Consider the following 22173-nt stretch of genomic DNA (forward strand, 5'->3'; position numbering starts at 1 on the left):
CTATTTTCAAGTAAGGTCACATTTCAAAGGGACTAGGACTAGGGGGGAACTAGGGGTCCTGCAGCATCATTCTGTGGTCTGGGATGGTCACTGGCCTCCATGACTCTGACTCAGTCCAGTCCCCTAACCGTCCCCAAGCTGTCCCTGTTCTGCCCTGAGTATCTCACAGAGCACGGTCACACTGAATTTCCTCATCTGTGAAGTGGATTTGTCAGCCCTGCCAGCGACTCAAGTTTCCTGAAGTCCAAACAAGGTCCCAGAGGGGAATACTCATTGGAAACTGGGAACTGCCCGGAATTTTGCAGGATTACACCTGTGCTGTGCGGGGAGTCGGTGGAGAGAAGGTGGATGTAAAATCGGCTTGGAGCCACAGTGACATCTGGTGGCCACTCCACATATTGCATGACACTTCCCCCAACCCCCAACTTACTCAATTTCTCCCCCCTCTGTTTCAGGAAGGGTAGTGGGTTTTCCTTTGCTAGGCGGTGAGATACCCCATCGCCAGAGGGCAGCAGACTCCGAGTGGACACAGGGACGTCTGAAAGGCAATAGGGGCCAGCCAGCCGGAGGGAGACCAAAGTACAGGGACAGGTAATTCAACTTCAGGGTATTTGGGGTGCTGGCCAGTCAGTCCTGCTGAGGCTGCGTCCTCTTGCAGGGCCTTGACCTCCTCATCTGTGGGGCAGCCCGTGGGCAGGGGTCATCGGAGCAGACACGGGATCATAGACACAGAAGGTCCTTCTTCCTGCCTTGTTCTGCATATGGCTTCTCTGGGGGAGTCCCAGGGTCGGAGTTCTAAACCGCCCCCCTTTGGAGTCCTCATGGCTCCCGGGCTTCCTGCCCCAAAGGTGCATCTCTCTCTGTGCCCACCAATCAGGTTTCCGGTTTCCTGCAGCTGTTTTTCTCGCTGGTTCTGGCCCGAGCACTGCTATAGCGCCTGATCCTCCAGCAACAGGAATAAAAAACCCCAAAGACAGAAGGCTGACTCCCAGCCTGCCCTACCTGCTGCTCAGCTGGCCCTCCTAAATTCTGGCGCCACATCCTGACCATCAGCCTTATCCTGGGGTGGGCTCGGATCCACAGTGATCACATGACCCTGGCCATTTCGCTTCTTAGATTCGGGTTTGTACACGTGCCTATGTGTTCAGTATATATGTCGACTTTGTAAACGGCTTGGGTCCGGCGGGGGGACATTTGAACCCTCTTTCATTTATAAATATTGGAAAAGTTTGAGTCACCAGTTACGATATTAGTGCAAAAAAACATACCGTATGCTTTTCCAAAATCCCAAGAATCATGAACTGTTTTGTGTAAGAAAAACTACCCCTCAGAGAGATGCCCACCAATAACCAGAATGCTGGTTTTGAGTGAGTTTCGCTTTATGAATGCATCAAAAGGCTGGAGTGAGGTAGATACCCCCCCCAGGGCACCTTGGCATCGACTGAGGAATGTTTTAAAAACAGCTGTGCCGGGGCCCTCCTCGGACCCACTAATTCCAGGGAAGAAGCGGATTCTGCCGTGTGCAGCCAACGTGGGAGCCTCTAGCCACGTGCAGCTGTTTCGATTCACATTCCTGCAAATGAGATAAAATTCAGAATTCAGCCTCGCTGGCACACAGGCCACATTTCCAGAGGTCAACGACCACCTGTGGCTCGTGGCCACCACCTTGGACAATGCAGATGATCGAGTATCTCCACCGTTCCAGAAAGTTCTGTTTGGCAGGGCTGCCCTGGAGGGTTGCCAAGTCCTGCTTCTGATGGAGGCTGACACGGGCAGGTCAGTCTTGTATAAACTGGAGGTGGCTTTCTAAGTTCCTGAGCGGGCTCATGGGCACAGTGCGTGTGTGCACGCATGCGTGTGTGTGCGTGGGCATGTGTGTGCATGCGTGCGTGCATGTGTAGGCATGCGTGTGTGCGTGCATGTGTATGCATGCATGCATGTGTGCGTGCATGTGTATGCATGTGTGCGTGCGTGCATGTGTATGCATGCACGTGTGTGCGTGCGTGCGTGTGTATGCATGCATGTGTGTGCGTGCATGTGTATGCATGTGTGTGCGTGTGTGCATGTGTATGCATGCGTGCGCGTGTGTGCGTGTGTATGCATGCGTGTGTGTGCATGTGTGTGCATGCATGCGTGTGTGCATGCATGTGTATGCATGCGTGCGTGCGTGTGCATGTGTATGCATGCGTGCGTGTGCGTGCATGTGTATGCATGCGTGTGTGTGCGCGCGTGCATGCATGTCTATATGGGGGTCGGACCCATTATGGTTCCTCTTTTTCTGCTTGGTGTCGCCCTACGGAGTCGGGAAGCTTCTGGAAGTGTGCCTTGGGAATGTCGAGTAGGAGAGACCCAGAGACCCTGCAGAGACTAGGCTGGCATCCGGGCCATCCTTACTGGGGTGGAGAACACCATAGGCAGGTATAGGTTAGGGACATGGCTCGAGTTGGGCCCCCGTGTTGAGAGGACAGAGGACCAGCACCTTGCCAGGAAAGCCTTTATTCCCATCGAGGTGACCCATCTGGCCTCCAGCAGTTAGCCCTCCTCTGGGACACTGAGTTTCTCCTTCACCCCACAGGCCACCACGGCGAAAAAGAACTCTGGGAAGAAGGTGCGGATGTACATGGCGGCCTTGGGGATGGGGTTGGCCATGAAGACCTCTTGTTTCTTCCTTCTCACGGTGCGCATCACCTCCTCGGCCACGTCCACAGGGTGCACCCCGTAGGTCAGCTTCCTGAAAAAGACTGAACAGCCCCAGGAGGGGCAAGGGTTACAGCCTCTGGGCGCCCAAGGAGGGGGAAAGGGGAGGGGGCCGGGCCTGGAGTCGTGGGCTCCCAGCCAGCTCTGCCCTCCAGTGGCTGTGACGCCCTGGGGGGTACTCTTCACCCCCTGAGCCTCAGCTTTTTCATCCGTAAAGTGGGCATATAGTTTCCTGCCCTATTCATTTCACAGGGTGGTTGCGAGCCTTTGCAGGGAGGAGAAAGAGCTGAAGGAAGAAGGTGCCCGATAAATTAAGGAGCTGTTGTTTATAGCTGTTGGGAAGCTGAGCTTGTCAAAAGCCTCCTGGAACCACCTGCCCACATCTTGGTTCATCTGGCTTCCCTAGCGGAGACAGAGCCTCGGGCAGGGTGAAGCAGCTCCCTGTTCAGAGCATTCTAGAAGAGCAGTAATTAGACTGCATTTACAGAGCGCTCGCTGTGTGCTGGTTGCTGTCGTAAAGCCTCTCTGAGCCGGAACCTTCTGTCTTCCCAATGCTGGGGCAAGACCGGTACCACCATCATTCCTCACTTTCTAAAGGGGAAACTGAGGCACGGAGATGAAGGGACTTGCCCGTATTCGAACACTGAGTGTACAACAGAGGCAAGCTCCAAGTGTAGGCAGTCCCGTGCCAGACTCTCAGCCTCCACTCTGTGCGGCCTCCCAGGGAAGGGTGGGGGAGGGTAGGAAGGTCTTGAAAACCAAATCTGGTCATTCCACAGAGGAAACTGAGGCCCAGAGACAGGCAGTCACCTGGCCAAGGTCACAGAGCCTACGAGTGACGGAGCCTAGCTCGGGCCTCGGTCTGCCGGTTGCAGGTTAGGATTCTCTCTACCTGGTGCCTCGGGACTGAAGTTTGGGGGGACTGCTGTTAGCCAGGTGCGGGGTCCCCACCAACCCCCCAGTCTCGGGCTTCAGGAACACAGCCCCAGGCCGGTGACACCAGGCTGGCCCCCTCCCAGGGCCCTGTACCTCCGGCCTCCCTCGGAAAGCTCACATTTCCAGATGGAGGCCTCCCAGTTTCCTTGGCCTGGATCAATGTGGTAGGACCGGATGAAAGTGGGGCTCACGGTGCTGACGACAACATCGTATTCCTCTACTTCGGCTCGGAGGCAGTCGAAGAAGCCCAGGGCCGCGTGCTTGGAGGCAGCATCTGGAAGAGAAACCAGCCGGGGGTAGGTGCGGGGTGGGGTGGGGGGGGTACCAGCTGGTGGCCCCGGAGAGCCCGGAGCAGGTCTCCCCTCCCACTTCCCGGCCCTTTCCCTCCGAGGTCCTGTCCAACCCAGCTACTCACCGAATTCACTCCAAATGGATGAGGCCATGGGTTGGGTAAATAAGAACGTTTCCAGGAATTTCAACAAGAGTAGAGTGGACATTCCTTAAAGCCTTGGGGGCTTAGAGCCACATCTGGGGTATGATGAATCTCAGCTTCCCATTTCGGGGGTGTCAGTTGGAGGCTGAATGAGGCGGGGGCTGGGGGTACTGTGGTCCCTGCCTCCACACCGATAACGGCCGGCAGACCCAGCCCCCTCCGAGGCAGTCCTAGTGAGGAGTGGGATGCGTGCTCCCCAGACGGCCCTCGTAAGCTACCTGACCCTCACCGTGCAGGGTTAAGAACACAGGTGCCAGGGGCCCAGGGGCCTCTCCCAAAAGACAAGGACAGTGACAAGACAGCTTCTCGGAGCTGCTGTGAGGATCCAGCAAGGTGGAACCATCCCGCCATGCCCGGCCTGGGGAACCCGTTGGAGGAGTGGTCACTCGGTTTTCAGCAGGGCCCCAAGCAATAATGCATACAGAGGGCAACAGGGGCAGTCAGGGAGAGAAGGGAAGGTGGGTCTCGTGGTGCTAGATCTTCTATTGCTCGGGAAGCTGGAAAGCTTGATTTTTACTGAAATGTCCTTGTATTTAAATAGTGAAATACTGAACAGTTCCGCACCTCACTCCAATGCCTGGGCTTTTGCCCACAGCACCGACTCTCCGACACCAGCTGGGTGTCCTACTACTTCATTCTGGCACGGTCTACCTGAAGATGAAGTCAGAGCCCGCAGGTTAAGGGCTCAGTCTCAGGACTGCCCCTTGTCCCAGCTCAGTTCAGGCCAATCACAAGTCCCCCTTGTCCTCTGTGCTTCTGACTGAGCCGCTGGAGATCAGAGGTTCCAATGACCCCTTCCCTGAGATCGACTAATCTGCTGGAGCAGCTCACAGAACTCGGAGAAAGGTTTTACTTAGTGGATCATCAGTTTCTTACAAAAGGACAGAACTCAGGAACAGCCGGACGGAAGAGATGCAGGGGGTGGGGGGATGCGGTGTGGGGGAGGGGCTCAGAGCTCCCATGTCCTCTCCAGGCAACCCCCTCTCCCCGATTCTCCACGTGTTCATCCTAGAAGCTCTCCAAAGCCCGTCCTTTCGGGATTTTATGAAGACTCTATTATAGGCATGACTGATTAAATCATGGGCTTTGGGTGACAGAACTCAATCTCCAGCCCCTCTCTGCTCCTCAGAGGCTGGGGTGGGACTAGAACATCCCACCCCCTAATTACATGGTTAGCTCCTCTGGCAAGCAGCCCCCCTCCTTAGGTGACGGCCAAATCGCCTCACTGATGTAACAAAAGACACTTCGATCACTCTCATCACTTAGGAAATTCAAGGGTTTTAAGAGCTCTGTGCCAGAAATGGGACAAAGACCAAATATATATTTCTTATAAACCACTATATGACAATACTAAATAGGGAATTAAAAAGAAGTTGGGAGCGGGGGCGCCTGGGTGGCTCAGTCGGTTGACCATCTGACTCTTGGTTCCAGCTCAGGTCATGGTCTTGGGGTCGTGGGATCGAGCCCCGCATTGGGCTCCATGTTCAGTGGGGAATCTGTTTGGGATTCTCCCTCTCCCTCTGCCCCTCCCCCAGCCCTGCTCACACTCGCTCGCTCTCTCTAAAAAAAAGAAAAGAAATGTGTAAGGTATGCACCCTGCTCTCCCACAAAGTACCTCATGGGGGGAGGGAGGTTCCCCAGCTGGGTCCCAAGAACATCTATGGAGAAGTCTCTCTCCTCTCTGGACTTTTTTAAAGGACTCCTGCCTCTGGGACTTCTTTCTACCTCTCCTGCAATTCTGCGTCTTTCATTCTCCCCTTCCTCCGTCCTCTGAAGCTTCCGTCCCTCTACCATTGCATGATGTGCACCCATCTCCTCTTTCTGGGTTGTAGCCTTTCCTGTCCTTCAAGGGCATCTTTACGGAGGTAGGGCATTTGCGCCGGGGCTGTGTGCCCATGCCAGGGGGCACTGATGGGGTTCAGCCAGGGCCGGCCCTGACCACCTGCGGGGACGTGAGCCTCTGGGGGAGAGGGACCCCTGGTCACCTGCATATGCCACAGGTGCTCAGAAATGGGAACTGAAGGGATGAAATGAAAACCAGTAGACCGTTTCACCTCTGGACGTCCCTCCCTTATAACCACGTACTTAGTGCTAGACACGACATCCCTTGTCTTATAAGAATATAACCTAAGACGAAATGTTTCTGTCATGGCAACTTACAAGCTGTGCGGAATGGGATTCCAAGCTTCCCTTGGATGTTATTCACTAACACAATCTGGCCTGTCCTCCGGGAGATCATGTCGGGAAGCAGGGCTGGAAAGCACAGGACAAGGAGTCACGGTTACAGGTGGGAGACCCCTCCCCCAGACCTGCTTCCTCACCCAGGGCCCTTCTACCTCCCTGGCGATTGGATTACAGCAGGACACAGGTAGGCAGGAGCGTGGACATCACTGATCCCATGTTTCCTAAGAGTGGGCTAGGCTCAGCTGGTCATTTCTGGGTGGTTTTCAGTGACCCGCCCATGTGCAGATCTCAGTGGTGAGAAAGGTCACAGGTCATCCTATTTCAATCCACCGCAATTCTACTGTGTCTCGAACACCCCTCTTGCAGGTGGGAATCTTTTAACAAAGAGAGGAAAGGCCTCAGCCCTGCGCCGTGGGAGAACCTGCTACTTCGTTCTGTTTTCAGAGTTCTTCTATTTATTGAGAGGGAAGGGGGCTTTTAATTTATGGTGATACGATAAAGATTCCCCCTTCAAATGAACTCATTTGAAAATGCAGAAATTTAGAGAATGAGATAAATCGCAGTGCAGGTGGAATGGGGATATGGCAAAAAATCAAAAGACTATTTTCAGAATGGCATTGACATTGAGCCCTGGGGTGTTATAGATGGGCAAACTGAGGCCCAGAGCTAGTGACTAGACTCAGGTCTCTTAACAAGTTAGAGGCCCAACCAAGAAGATGACCCGGGCCTGCCTTCCCCCCCTCCACTCCCTGCATCCTTCACTTTGATGTCAATGAACCCGGAACTCTTAGAGGCTGCCCGGCACCTGTCACCGGCTGCCTGGCCTGCACGGTGTGTCCACAGGGACCGGACTGGGGGAAACAATTATCTCTGGGGGATCATTTCAGAAGCTCTGGAAAGTCATCTTTCTGCTTCAGATAACTTTCCCTTCCTCTGTCCTGGTGCCCCAAACCCCATTATCATGGAGATTGTGGCCGTAAAGAAGGCAGCTCTAAGATTATACTTCTTGAACCCCACGTTCGAAGCTCAGAAATTCTCCATGCATGTATCTTCCCTGTTGGGGTCCTGCCTTGATAAACTTTGCGGGTGGGGGTGCTTCAACTCTTGGTTCTATTCCATGTCATCTGCAGCCCCAACCCCTAGGCTCCAGAGCTGGATTTGAACTTGGCAGTGAAATATCTCCACAGAGTGGCCATTTTAGCCTTGAAAGGGACTCTGCCCTCCCTGTTTCGGCAAAGGGATTGACACTATGCTGGGTCTCTTTTAGCCTGGGGATAAACCCTTTTCTTCTTTATTTCTGAGGGCAGAATCTCTACCCTTGACCAACTGACATGGGTAGGAACAGATCAAGGGTAAGGTCGATATATCAAAATATATGTGAAGCATGAAGACAATGGTCCAGAGATGTGGGATTGGGGTGGGGGGAGCCATGGACATGAGTGAGAAGAGGGGATAAAGAGCAGGGCTTGGGTGGGGAGGGGGATTTCCCAGAGAGGGAGGTTGGAATATACTAGTAAGATACTTTCAAAATCCCTTTTCTTTTATCAACATTTATAGCCAGAATGCTGAAAGCTTTCACCAAATAAGTAGGGATTTTTCTGAGGGGGGCTGGAGACTCCAACCAGAATTGGAAGACCATCTGACTATGTAACAGAGCCTCCTCTAGCAGCCAGTGGCCCAGAAATCTACGGGAAGGCCAAACTCACGAGACCTTTGGTCAGTGTGATGGGCCCGAAGTAATTGGCGTCCATGATCTTCTTGTCGAGCTCCAGAGAAATCTTATGGGCAGGCCCCTTGATCTTCATGCTGGCATTGTTGATGAGGATGTCCACACAGCCATAACAGTCCAGGACCTCTTTGGCCACATCCTGGACACAGCTGATGTCCGAGAGGTCCAAGAGGACCAGCTTTGGGGTGAATGTCTGCTGAACCAACGAGAGAGTCAAGGCATGTGTGGGAAGACCTCCCTCTTGCAGACCCTGGGGGCCCTCGAGCTGAGAACCAACCCTTTTGAAATTCAGAGCTTATGGAATGACTGCAAAATAAAAATGAAGAGGAAAGAGCGGAGATGGCTCTGGGAGGAAGGAAGCTGTTGGAGAACCCATTCGTGGGTACCATGGTTATGCCACCAGTAATCCAAATGTGCAAAAATGCAGTAAAGTCTGAACTGTTGGCCAGAGGGGCCAGAACTGATAAAGCCAAATGAATATCACCCTTCATAGAGGAGGCCGAGCATGGATTCCAATGGAGATGCCATTACAATATTTATGAGCTCCTTTTTGCAAATGGCTTTCCAAACTGGCTTTCCAAACTGGCTTAAGAGTCATCATTGTGCTCTGTAGCCACATTTTGTTTTTGACCCAAATCGTACACTCCACGCAGTATTTTTGGAGCATCATCTACGTGCCAGGCATTGTGTTCAGCCCTAGACACTCAACTGCCATTGAGACTCTCATGGTCTAGAGCAGGGAACAGGTTGGAAAACTGAGGATACCATGTGACAAATGCAATCCCAGCGTTTGACAAACATTAGTCCCAACAAGAGGGTTCCCTGGTCAAATTTGTTTGGGAAACATGGACTATTACATGTCCTTCTTGGGGATACACAATGCACATTAGCATATCAAAGGCTCTGAAAAGTCCTGCAGTAAAGGAATGCACCAGACAAGCTTGGCTTTACTCAGTATGTCCCACACAATTGACCTTAGAACCTCGTTTTAACTCAATACCTGTTAACATCCCCCCAAACAGAACTTGAATGCTGTGTTGTCCCGTTTGTTCATCTCCTCAAATACCGGACTTTGCTGTGAATTATTTTTGGCTATCTCCGAAAAGCAATTCAACATCGAGGCCAAATTGAACCAAACCAAACCAAACCAAACCGTGAAGACAGCTCTGAAGGTAATTCTCTAAACAATGCTCCAGAAACACTTTGAAACCTGCAGCCTCCCGGAAAGTGCTCACTTCCCAGTGGCTTCGTGGAAAGTGACTTCACTTCCCCGACTTCTTGGAAGGAAATATCACTTGAGGTATTATTTTATTTTAAAGATTTTATTTTATTTTTTTTTAAAGGTTTATTTTTTTATTTTTTTATTTGACAGAGAGAAAGACAGCCAGAGAGGGAACACAAGCAGGGGGAGTGGGAGAGGGAGAAGCAGGCTTCCCGCGGAGCAGGGAGCCCGATGCGGGGCTCGATCCCAGGACCCTGGGATCATGACCTGAGCCGAAGGCAGACGCTTAACGACTGAGCCACCCAGGCGCCCCTAAAGATTTTATTTTTAAGTAATCTCTACACCCAACATGGGGATCAAACTCACGAGCCCGAGATCAAGAGTCGCATGCTCCACCAACTGACCCAGCCAGGCGCCCCTGATATATTATTTTTAAAAATCAGCCGTGGGCGCCTGGGTGGCTCAGATAGTTAAGCGTCTGCCTTCAGCTCAGGTCATGATCCCAGCGTCCTGGGATCGAGTCCCGCATCCAGTTCCCTGTTCAGCGGGGAGCCTGCTTCTCCCTCTGCCTCTCTCTCTCTCTGTCTCTTATGAATAAATAAATAAAATCTTAAAAAAAAAAAATCAGCCGTAAGCATTTATAATCATGCCCATACCTGTGCCTTGCTAAAGCTTCTGGATCATCTTTGACTCTCACTTAAATACAATAGGGGGTGGGGAGGGTGAGTTGCCAGAGAGCAAATTCTTGGCATGGAGAATGTTCCAGATGAGCCAGCCCTTGTGCCTGGCAGACAGGCCTGGGTCAAGATTAGGAAGGACACTGCCTCCCATTCCCACAAAGCAATCACCAAATTTCACCCACCTGGTCCATGAGCTGCTAATGCTGAGCAGTCAGTGAAGGCTAAGGGTGCCCAGAACCTCCCCAAGCCGATTGCCAGAAGGCCTTACCTTGCTGGGGTCAGCCACGCTGATGAGGGCGTCATACAGGATCTCTAGCCTCTCCCAGTTCTTGCCACACAGGACCAGCCTTGCCCCACCAGTGTGGAATACCCGAGCACACTCTGTGGGGGAAGAAGGAAAGAGGGCGGGGCGCACTGTGTGGATGAAGCCACGGTCGATGGGCCTCTCTCATAGGAATTCAAGATTTCAAAGAATTCCAAAGTCCTAAAGCCATGAGTCCTAGGTCATTTCATTCAACCTCCTCCCAGGGCTGGAAGTTTTTTTTGTCATTTCCAGCCTCCGCGTGGTTACCTCCTGTGAAGGGGAGCTCAGAGTGGAGACAGCCCTTCCTTCCTGGGATGGTTCTGATCATTAGGATATTCTTCCTTAAGCTGGACAGAAGGATGACCCTGTCTACTAGCCCTGCAGGATCAAAGCCCTCGATATATCTTAATCTAAAGATACTGGAAACAACCATCGTGTTTTTTTTTTCAGACATAATGCCGCCAGTTTCCTGCACATTTTCTCTGGGGATAGGTACTCCAGCCAGGATTCTTTTTATTTAAAAAGTAAACCTGCCTTGTGTCAAATTAATTTTATTCTGAACGCATTCCTGACTCACCCAACATAGGTCTTTCTCAACTGGGCAAGGACTGGTAGACACAAAGTATATATGGGGGCACCTGGTGGGCTCAGTCAGCTGAGCGTGCAACTCTTGATCTCACGGATGTGAGTTCCAGCCCCCACGTTGGGCATAGAGATTACTTAAAAAAATAGACACCCAGTATTCTTGTGTAGCAATAATACTGATATTTAAGAACAATAAAAGCTAATATATTTTGAGTGTTTACTTGTTCTAGGGGCTCTTGAAAGAGAGTTACATATATTAGCTCATTTAATGCCCATGGGAACCACATGAGGTGGTGTCTTGGGTGGGGTTCCCAGAAGCAGAATCAGAGATAGGGACTCAAGCAATCAAGATTTGAGGGTGTGCTCTTCAGAGAAAATCCATGAGGGAGTAAGATCTCAGGTAAAGTCTAGCCTCTGTTGGATCCAAGGAAGGCTCTGGGGTGTAAACCCAACTGCAGAGGTGTCCCACCTGGAGGCAAGAGGACCAGCCTTTTATACGCTTGGGTCTACGGACTGTGTGCTGTCTTCCCCCGGGTCTGGGGGCCAAGGGTGTGTAACTCCCAGGGGAGGCAATGTCCACTGGCAGAGGGCAGGTCTGTGAGCCATGCAGCCGACACTCACAGCACCTGTGGAACAGATAAACTGGCCTCGTACAGGGACCTGGGAAGGGCACCACCAACACCTACTAGGTGCTCAGGACCTATGACCGCCTATTTTATACCAACCAGCAGTGGGCCTGACTGAACCAGGATGCCGAAGGATAGCTGGGCAGCCCTGGGTGCCCACTGGAGGCTGGATATCCTGAATGCAATGGCTCAAAGTGATCTTATGGTTGTGTGTGGGTGGAAAGAAGGGGTCCGGCCGGGGTGTGATCAGAGGGCATCGTGGGCAGGGGGATTGTTGTATTGGAGAACAGCTGTGGTGCTGGACCATGCAGGCTCAGCCAGATCGGAGCAGGGGTGGAGGATGGATGGAAGGTCCCAGTGAGGTCTAGAAGCAGGTGGACTGCGTGTGACTGAGAGCAGGGAGAGGGAGGATGTGAGCAGTTCTGCTGACTGAGGGAAACCTGAATCAAGAAATAACTGTGTTAATGTTGCCTTGAGTTGGGGCCACAGGGAAGGGATGATTTCTCTGAATGTAAGTGCTTTAGTGAGAAGGAGGCTGTCCATGACCATTTTGGATGGCAGAATTCAATGAAGATGTCGATCCATCTCCAAGTGAATTTGGTGCAGTAAATCAAGATTCCAACATGTCTTGGAAAGGGATGACAAGATCCTAAACTTTACTTGGGATATTTGACAAGCCTTGTTTGGAATAACAAATGCACAAGAAAAGCAAAGAACAGTTTGATGAACAACAATAGGAATTGACCTACTCTATCAGTTATTAAAATAGATGATAAAGCTACAGAAATTAAAGCAGCCTGTTCGTGGCTCAAGTATGGATTGAAATACTGAATAAAAATAGAGCCAAGAATTCATAAGAATTTACCGTAAAGTTAGCATGATGAATCAGTGGGTAAAGAACACATTATTGAAAAAGCGGTATTTGAAAAATAAAATAAAATAAAATAAAATAAAATAAAATAAAATAAAATAAAATAAAAAATGGTATTTGAACTCCTAGCTAACTATTGGGGAGAATGCGATACACTAAAATGTATTAAATAGTTAAATGTTAACACAGAGCCATAAAAGAACAGAAAGGAGAAATTAATATATAACCTTGCTTTGGGGAAAGAGCCTGACCCCAAAGGAAGAAATCATAACAGAAATGATTTATAGATTTTTTTATCCTTAAAAAAAAAAACCTTTCTGAGAGCAGAAAACAGAAATGAAAATTAAGACCAAGATAAATTGAGGAAACCTATTTATTTTTATTTTTTTAAAAGATTTTATTTATTTATTTCAGAAAGCAAGCAAGAGAATGAACAGGGGGAGGGGTGGAGGGAGAGAGAATCCCAAGCAGACTCCCCACTGAGTGCAGAGCTGGATGCAGGGCTTAATCTCACGACCCTGAGATCATGACCTGAATCGAAATCAAGAGTTGGACGCTTAACTGACTGAGCCACCCAGGCGCCCCGAGAAAGCCTATTTAAAATATACATGTCAGAAAAGGGCAAATTTATTTGAGCTACAAAGAACTGTTATAAATCAATAAGAAACCAGATAAAGACCCTAATGAAGGAATTGGCTAGCAAGACGGGTAAGCAATTCATAAGAGAAGCACAAAGAGCTAATGTACAAAAAATAGTTCAGTGCCAAGAATAAAGACATGCAGTTTGAAACAGGACACTAATTTTAATCTATCAGATAATCAAAAACAAAATTGGGGATAGTCACACATTCCCTGTTGGTGGAGTGTAAATTGCTACAATCTTTTGGAAGAAAAATTGGACCAAATCCTTAAAACTAACTGTAGACTTGGACCCGGTTATTTCATTTATGGGCATTTATTCTAAGGAGAAAATTAAGAACATCTGCGTGGACATAGTTACGATGTTTATCTCGGTACTATTATAACAGTAAAGAGTTGGAAATGGTGGTAAATGTCCAATATCACAGGAGCTTGGTCGATAAATGATGATATTTATCGAATATTTTGAAGCCTTTAAAACTGATGTTTCCCTGCCATGCACTTGACTCTGTGTGTGTATAATTGGATGTTAAATTGTGCATTCGCATGTGTAACGGGGTTTTAAATGGAAAGTTTGACCAGAGCGCCGAGATCAAACAGATATAAAATTCTGAAGTTAGTTGCTAACCCAAGATGCACATTTTCAAAGGAAATCACTAAAACCCTGTTTTATGGAGTTCAATACCCCTTGCCCCCCAAAATAGGACACAAATTGGACAAGGAAGAGGAGAGAGAGAGTGGACTTTGATGGAGGAATTGGGGAGGGGACTGCGATGTGTTTTTGCCCTTTATCTCTGTCCCAGGTTGCAGGGAGCCACCAGGACCTTCTGAACAGCAAGCTCTCAGTTCCCTGCAAAGGGGAGCGGTGGGGGGGGGGGGGGGGGTGTCTGAGTCCCACCTGCAAAATCTAATGCGAGAAGGGGGGCCACCAGGTATGTGCAGAACAGAGGAGAGGAGGGGCGGGCTGCCCCAGGGGATTGGTCTACACCCCAAAGGCCCTGCCCCACAAGCACGGTGGACCAGACCTAAGCCCTGAGTTGCTCGGGAGCTATTTTGAATCCTGCCCAAGGTTCCATTAGCAGGGCAGTGGTGTTAGCTAATTAGAACCAACCCCAAAGGCTTAGCTGTTTTTGCAGGTGCTGACCAGCGGGAACTCAAGGTCCCAGGAAGAGGCAGAGGGGACCACAGAGCTGGCTAAAACCAGAGGAGTCCGGATTTCAAGGGCAACTAGATAAAAGGTGTGGGACCTTGCTCATGATAATGTTGAAATCTCCACCCCTGGGCGGGGCTTGTGCCCAATTAGCATAACGTGGGATGTAGGTCCAGGCCTGATTTTACACCAGGCGGGTGCCCCTAAGACCCCCTCCTCTGCGTGTGCTGACACCGACATGGTGTATGCGTTCACGGGGCTGGTCAATGAATGCACACTGTGCTTTTTGCTCTGGGAGACAATGCTTTGGGAGCTAGCCCCAGTGATCTCCTTGCTTATGGCAAGTAATAAACTCTCTTTTCTTGATATCAACCCTGGTCAGGTCTTATTAAAACAGAGGGCCCCGGAGAAGCACCTGCCCTAACACCAGAGGCCGGGTGAGGATTGAGCAACTGGAGTGTCCATGCCTTGCAGAAAGGGTGGGCAGATATTCCAAGGGTGGGCCTCGGAAGGACCCACAGAAGGGGCCACAGAGAAAAAGCCAGACTTGGTTTTAAACAGGGGGTGCCAGGCCACTCCCATGACAGTGTCAGCCAGGTAAGGATTCCTCCCGCTCTCCTTCTGTCCTCTTCCTGCCCCTCCAGCCCCAGAGGGGTCAGGAAGAGCAGCGGGCTGGGCGGCCACTTGCCCTGGGTGAGTGGGTGGAAGGGGGCGTTCACTTCAATGAAAATCCACATATTTTCTCACGTATTAGACTGGGCATCCCAATTTCTGAATCGATGGATGGATGGTAGGTTAGGGGATCTATCATGCTCAAAGGGTTTTGTATAATCAAATAGTGATCAGAAGTGATCATGACTTATGAGACTATCAGATTGTTTTTAAAAAATCAAGACACAGAGGAAGGGTTTTCTCTGCTGCCTGAATTTGAGAGTGGGGTGGGAGGGCTGTCTAGCTACCAGCCCCCCCACACTCCTGTGAGCCCAGAATACCGTGCCCATCAGACCATAAATGCAAGCTACACCTGTAAGCATCATAAAGGAGCAAAAGGAGACAGGATGAAGTATTCCCGAGTGGGCGGGGTTCTAGGTGTGTTTCCTGTTCTTTTTACCTGAAAATCCTTTTTAATATATTGTATTTTATAACAGAATTCACCAAAAGAGACTTCATCCGGAGGCCAAAAGCCCAGCCTTCCCTCCCTTCTGCCATAACTCTGAGTAGCAGCCACTCGGGGTGTGGGGTGCGGGGTGCGGGAGGCTGGAGCCCGGTGGTGTGACCGCTGCTGGGGGACAGTAAGCCTGAAGGCACCCTCCCAAATATGTCATTTCTGCTAAAGCAGGCCCTGGTAGACTCCTGTGCTCTGGTTTGCTTCTTGATCAGCTCAGCTCATGACCACAGCTCAGTTTATCCCGTGTCGGGAAGGTTGGCACCAAGCTTTCTCTTTTTCGAGCAGCCAACATAAGCTGAGCCCTTTTCCTTGCCTCGCTGGGGCCACCTCCAGATTTCAGGGAGATGACAAGGCAAAAGGACGGCTGGGGGTGGGGGGCCATCGTGAAAGGCCGTTGATTGAGAGGCAAACAGCTCGACTTCAGAAACACTTCAAGTTCAAGCACACTCTTTCAAGAGTCCCTCGTGCTGCAGACACAGTGGGTACAAAGTGACCCGATTCCCGACGTGGCTGAGCTGTGTGGGCTTGGGTAGGGTCCGATGTCCTGATCTTTGTCTGGTTTCCCTGGGAAACAGCTTGGCGCTGCTTCCTTGAAACTCTCCAGCACTACTCGCCAGGTGCGCGCAGGTTCCAGGGAACGGGGGGTGTGCTGTGGGGTCTGTGTCATGGGCGCTGTGCCCCTCACTTTTTCTCTTGCCTCAGACATCAGGAACGGAGCCGCATGAACACGTAATCGCTGTGGTCAGCCGCACGTTCTTGGGGAGGCGTTTATTTAAGGCCACACACGCCCAGCTTCTCGGGTTACGTCTAAATATTTGGACTTACTTTTTCCCTGCTTTGCATTTCTCTCTGGGGTAGGTCCATAAGACACGTGAGTCACGACACAGACTGGACCGCATTCCTCTGAAGATGCCATGTTGCCCCTGGGGTGTATTTCCCGGGTACTCGATTTGTACAGTGCGTCACCATAACCGAATGAGACTTCAAAAATAAAGAGGCTACTAAAACAAATACACGTCTCCCAACAGTAGATAGAATGGCACTAACTAGTAACAGAAAATCGGGAGCATACAGGGTTGAACAGCCTTCTCAACAGGCAGGATCTGATCGACACTTTGTGGGACATTTGACCCAAAGACAGCAGGATGCACACCTTTCCGGGCACCTGTGGATCGTTCACTGAGACAGGCCATGTCCTCAACAAATTTAAAAGAATTGAAATTGTAGAAAATGTGTTCTCTGATCATATTGGAATCTGGCCAGAAATTGACAAAACAAATATACAACCACATACTTAGCCATGTGAGTGTCTTTCCCTCATAAGATGGTGGCTTTTAAAGGCATTTATTCAATAAATGGTTTTTTTTTTGAGTGCTTACTCTATGCCAGGCTCCAAGCTAGGTGGTGGGACACCAGGATGAACAAAACACAGACTCCACCACGAGGGAGCTCGTGTCTGGTGGACCAACTGAGAAACACACGTGTCCCGCACGATGTGAGGTGTGTGCTAATGAATGAACGAATAGATGGAAAGCACGGGGAGGGAAGGAGCCATGGGACCCCAAAAGCCAGTTCTGTGGGGACCATCCAAGAAGGAGCAGGGTGGCAGGGAAGGCTTCACGAGGAAGGCGTCTCATGTTGGCAGCTGGTCTGATGCTATATGGACAGGTACTGTTTGAAGAGCAGGTCTCCCCAAAGACTGACTCTGAGTGTGTCCAGGTGAGTGTCTCCCCCTGGGCAAACCTTCTTCCCTATTGTCCTGTATCTGGTCTGGTTGACAAATGCATGTGCCCTTCTGCATGGCTTGTGCATACAGAAGTTGGAGTTTGTACCCTTCCTTGCTTTTGAGCACTGAGTCTAAGGATGCAGGATGTCCTCCTTGGGAATTGCTTCTGGGACCCATGGCGGGCCACACGGAGAACCCAGTTTATCTGCCTCGTGCTTTATTTTTTTATGTCACATGGTGAGCCTGAGTTAACCACCCACTGAAATTGAACCCGCCTTCAAAGCATGTGGATTGGCTTCCCTTGGGATACCCAAGGGAATGAAGTTCTTAGAGAATTCCCAGACGGGAGGTTGCAAACGTTCTCATGATGGGGCTCTTTGGAAGGGGCGATGCTCTTCTCAATACACAGCACCTGATGGACTCAGTGGATGCTTGTTGAGCGACCTAATGAACGTTTGGCCATGTGGGTTCTATGTTTGGTTAAAAATAACAAAAACAACAGCAAAAAGTACACCCAGTGGTAGGAGTGATAGAGTCAGAATCTTACAAACCTAAGGACATTGACTACCCTTGTGTCACAGATGCCACCAGCATTAAAGCCCCTGAGACCATCCAATTCAGGGGTCACAAACATACGTGCCTTCAAGGCCAGGAGGTAAATGGTTGAGCTAATTAGCCTGAGTGTGATATGCTAGGGCTGAGTGGGGTGTATGACACACTAGAGCACATATGTTCTGCCTAAATGTGTTCATTATCATTATTACCATTATGAACACTTGAGTGGTTCTATATGCTTCCCATCTATTCATTCATTCATTCATTCATTCCCCAACAACACCATGAGGTAGAGACGACTAGTATCTTCACTTTCCTAGATGGGAAATGCAAAGCAGACCTGTGCAGTCACCAGCTAGTAAGTGATGGGGCCCGTAACTCAACCCAGCGCCCAAGTCTGGGCTCCTCGTTGGCATGCTGCCCCAGCTAAGGACTTTGCATTTCAAAATCTCCAGAACCCCATGAAGGCAAAAACAAATCACATCTGCAGACCTGTTTTGGCCCTGAGGTTATGAGTTTGCAAGGCCGGTTATCCCAATCCCCTCATTTCTCGGGCATGGGAGCTGCAGTCCCCAAAAGGGAAGACACTTGCTGGTTAATGAGGGACGCTGGGAGAGGACACAGCGTCCATCGCCCTCCCACCTAGCAGGTTGGCCGCACGCCGTCCTGCCACCTCCGTCCCTCGGGTCGGGAGGGGGCACGGGGTAGGGGGCGAAGCCGGCTTACCCTTGCCCAGTCCTGAGATGGCATCGGTGATCACCACCACTTTGTTCTGCACCGCTGACTTTGACCACAGCCGGGACACCTCTTGGTAGATGAAGAGCAGGCCACTGATTCCCAGGAGTAGCAGAGGCAACATGAGCACGGCTGTGACTCCCATCTTGTTCTGGGGGAAACGGAGGGGAAAGGACTTGGCTTCGCAAAGAGACTCCGATGAGGACACCCGGCACAGGGGGAGGCCCCAGGCTACAGGGTGCGTTCACCGTGCACCCGTGTGTCCTCCCCAGGGAGCCAGGTTCTGTGCAAGCTCCTGGAGGGCTGCCTCTGGGCTAAACTCCCAGTGAGCATGCTAATCCCCAAACGTTCAGTGAATAGGAAATTACTCACGGTGTGTCCAAAACCAAACGGAATTCGGGGCCTGCCCTCCCAGAGGTTAATTACAAATTTAATTAAAATGGGTCTGCATTTTTGGAAGGAAATCCATGTGTTAAGGCCCCTTGCTTAGGTCCTAATGACTATTTATAGCTCTCAGTGCACTGAAGGGCTTTTCAAGATAAATATAGTGTCTATTCTGATATTCAGGGACACATGCTGGCCGGGTCTGATTTCAGAGTTCTTGCCAGGACTTTTAAAGCCCTCTGACATGCCTGACTATTGGAGATTTCCTTTGCAGTTCAGGGCTGGACATTAGGGATCAGGACCTGGGACTGTCAGCGCAAACATCTCCGCCCTCCGTTCCTATAACCCTTGTATCAGGAGGCTTCCAGGTAGCTCAGACCAGTGTGGCTGTGAGCCATCTGGCCTTCCCTTTCTGGTTGGGGACCAAAAGCATAGAAAAATTGTTAAGCAGAATGGAGCCTGTTGCAGAATGAACCACTGGGAAGTGTGACATGAGCAGAGTTTGGGGGTATTTCTCTTTACTTAAACTATTTCACTTCCCTGGGTCTTAGCTTCCTCGTCTGTAAAATGGGCATAGCAATCTCATCTTGCAGGGCTCTTGGGAGGACAGACTAAGATACTGTGTATTAACCCAGCATAGACCCAGCTCACAAGAGGATAACTGTTGTCCTCCTGAATGATTAAGAACACTAAGAATTTAGGGCGCCTAATTGGCTCCATCAGCGGAGCATGCAACTCTTGATCTTAGGGTTGTGGGTTCAAGCCCCAAGCTGGGCACAGAGATTACTTACAAATAAAATATTTAAAAAAAAAGAATACTAAGAATTTATCCCAAATGCTAAATTTTTCAGTTACATAAGGGAATGTGGTAGGATTAGAAATGAAGACACATAAGAAGCTAAAAATCTGCTCAAGTGTTCAAACGGCCAGAAATAGGAAGACCAATCAGTCCAACTTTGTGTTGGGCTGAGCAGGAAGAAGGGCGAGGGGCAGTGCCCTGGGGTGGGAGTGAGGAAATAGCATTTCTTCCTTAGAAGTTAGGATGTCCAGGGACATTAAAGAAAACCCAACTTTTTATGGGTATAGAATATACATATAGAAATGTGCATATCTGATAAGTGTAGAGCTTCCTGAACTGCATATCTGGTAAGTGTAGAGCTTCCGTAAACTGAATATATCCCAGATCAAGAAACAGAGCGTTGTCAACCTGCTCCCCAGCATGTCCCTTTCGAGCCCTTGAGGAGAGACTACTTTCTAGCTTTTAAAAGCATATATTAATTTTACCCGTGATTTTTAAACTTTTTAAAAAAAAATAGATTCATAAAGTTGTTACTGTTTTGCTGACCATTATGTTTGTAAGATTCATCCATATTGTTGTGTGAGCCTGGAGATCACTCATTTCCATTGTGTGGACATAACTCAGATTTTTAAAATAGATTTATTTATTTATTTGGGAGAGAGAGAGAGAGGGAGAGGGAGAGAGAATCCCAAGCAGGCTCTGAGCTGAGTGCAGAGCTGATGCAGGGTTGCATCCCTGGACCCCGAGATCATGACCTGAGCCAAAACCAAGAGTCGGACACTTAACTGACTGCGCCACCCAGGTGCCCTGATACCGCACATTTTTAATTCATTCTCCTGAGAGTGGCACTTGGGATGGAGGCATTTTTAAATAAAACTCTTCACTGAAATTAGGAATGGGAAAACTTCCAATGAGCATTTTTTTCTTTTAGAGGAACAGCTTGCATTGGGAGGCTGAAAATACTAATAATGGTATAATGTTTACATGCCAAGGTTGGCTTGGTCAACATAGAAGTTCTTGGGTTATCTTGCCCAAGTGTGGCCATGGCTGTGGCTGAACAATTCACAAGTGCTTTGTTTGAGGACAAACCACACCATGGTACAAGATCCTTTATAAAAAAGGAAGTACCTGGGTCTCCTATAATAGTTAATGGCAGTTTTCTATTTAAGTACTTGCAGAAGACAATGGTGATCCATGACCAGGTACACCACAGACCATCAGCCTCTTCCACGCGATAGTACAGATGTTCGAGCTGCAGTTTCTCTGCTGCTGTAAACAGTGGTCATGGGCCAACATTCCACCCAAAGACTAGTAAACATAATCATGGCGTCAGATTTCAACTTAATATTTCCAGAAGATGTTCCAAGTTGTCCGTGAATGTCATTCATTGATTCTTTACTTTCTTTTTCAACCATTCCTTATTGCTCAGCTGTCATGAGCCCGGCAGTGTTCTAAGTGTGAGGAACACAGCACTGAATGAAATAAAGACAGTACCTGCCTTCATGGAGCGTTTTAACCACCTAGTGTTGGGAAGTGGACAATGGATCTGCAAGAAAGTAATCCTACAGTATGTCAGGAAGTGTTAAGCCCTATAAGGGAAAAACAAAACCCAGGGAATCCCTTGGTGTCCAGGCAGGAAACAAAATCATCCTGGATGGTTCAAGAGACTTTAATGGAAGGGTCACTTGCAGGGCTGTGGAAGGGTTAAGGAAACACACAAGGGCTGCTAAGACCCAGAGACCAGCAACAGTGAGAAGCTGTTAGTACCTCCTCAGACAAGGGATAGAAAAAGAGTTACTGCAGCCCAATGAGAGCTAGAACTTGAGTCGGGGTTGGAGAGGGGTTTGCCCAGCAGGTTCTGTAGTAGCTACTGGCTATGATAAAAGGCCAAACCAGGAAGAAATACCTCGATGGCTCTCTTTCCAGTCTCTGACACCATGGTGTGTTTGAACAAGCATGGGGCAGGGTGGGAAGAGAGGTAGACCAACACCAACCGCATTGGTTATTTTGTCCACCTGATTAACAACAGCCCCTGTACAATGTTTGGTCTCTGGAGGACATGCTCACAGGACCAAACATCTTGATACTCAGTGTCATTACAAGAGGAATGTCCACACATCTATTCCCCAAATTTCCTTCTCAGCAATTTTTTTCCATAGTCTCCAACCCGTTGGCCAATCCATTAGCCAACTACCAATATGTCTGGGCAGATCTGTAACTCAGGCCATGTTTCCTCCCCAAGGAAGTGGACAATAGGTATTTCTCAAAGTTCTGTGCATGGAAGGTCTTCCTTCTCCACCGTGTGTCAGAGACATCCTTGAGCAGAATTGTCCACCTCCGGCTGATGCCAGTGTATCAGCAGACTCATCCAAAAGCCAGCCCTACCATTTTCTTTTAACAGAAAGCCAAAGCAGTCCATCAGCACAGGTGGGTGTCATGGAGTTTTAATGCAATGGGCCAGTGCCTTCTCTACCTGCTTGGGCCCAAGGTCAGGTCTCTCTAACTGGGGTGATCCCTGAAGGGGCTGAGAGCTGGCTATCCGTTGACTGCACCACTGGCAGCTAGGGTAACAAGTCCATCAGTGAAGAAGAATCTGAGTGGCACATCCCAGGGCCTATCACGGGGGAAGGGAGGAGGCAAAGGGAGAATAAGTCTCTCTCACTTCATGGAGTGTTGGTGAAAAGATGATG

The 22173-nt window shown here is 49.6% G+C and overlaps 1 protein-coding gene across 2 annotated transcripts; it reads right to left on the reverse strand.

The window, feature by feature from the left end:
- Positions 1–2486: 2486 nt before the first annotated feature.
- DHRS7C (dehydrogenase/reductase 7C) lies at positions 2487–18758 on the reverse strand. Of its 2 annotated transcripts, XM_032431975.1 has the most exons (7): positions 18673–18758; positions 18292–18445; positions 10210–10322; positions 8022–8232; positions 6287–6379; positions 3752–3907; positions 2487–2741 (listed from the first exon to the last, which is right to left on the reverse strand). In XM_032431975.1, exons 2-7 carry the CDS (start codon positions 18443–18445, stop codon positions 2533–2535), a joined length of 936 nt encoding a protein of 311 aa, XP_032287866.1. In that variant the 5' UTR covers positions 18673–18758; the 3' UTR covers positions 2487–2532. The 2 variants fall into 2 exon arrangements, with proteins under 2 accessions (XP_032287866.1, XP_032287867.1); XM_032431976.1 differs by lacking the exon at positions 18673–18758 and having other exon boundaries at positions 2533–2741; positions 8022–8235.
- Between the last annotated feature and the right edge of the window lie 3415 nt (positions 18759–22173).

Source organism: Phoca vitulina, unplaced genomic scaffold (assembly GCF_004348235.1).
Source record: "Phoca vitulina isolate PV1807 unplaced genomic scaffold, GSC_HSeal_1.0 scaffold47, whole genome shotgun sequence".
Lineage (NCBI taxonomy): Eukaryota > Metazoa > Chordata > Mammalia > Carnivora > Phocidae > Phoca > Phoca vitulina.

What these genes read in the sequence shown, in the direction of transcription:
- DHRS7C (XM_032431976.1), bottom strand. Translation starts at nt 18,445, where the DNA reads ATGGGAGTCACAGCCGTGCTCATGTTGCCTCTGCTACTCCTGGGAATC. An exon ending in CATCTCAGGACTGGGCAAGG is followed by an intron (nt 10,323 to 18,291) that starts GTAAGCCGGCTT and finishes CTTCCCCCACAG; the next exon opens with AGTGTGCTCGGGTATTCCAC. An exon ending in GCGTGGCTGACCCCAGCAAG is followed by an intron (nt 8,236 to 10,209) that starts GTAAGGCCTTCT and finishes TCGTTGGTTCAG; the next exon opens with CAGACATTCACCCCAAAGCT.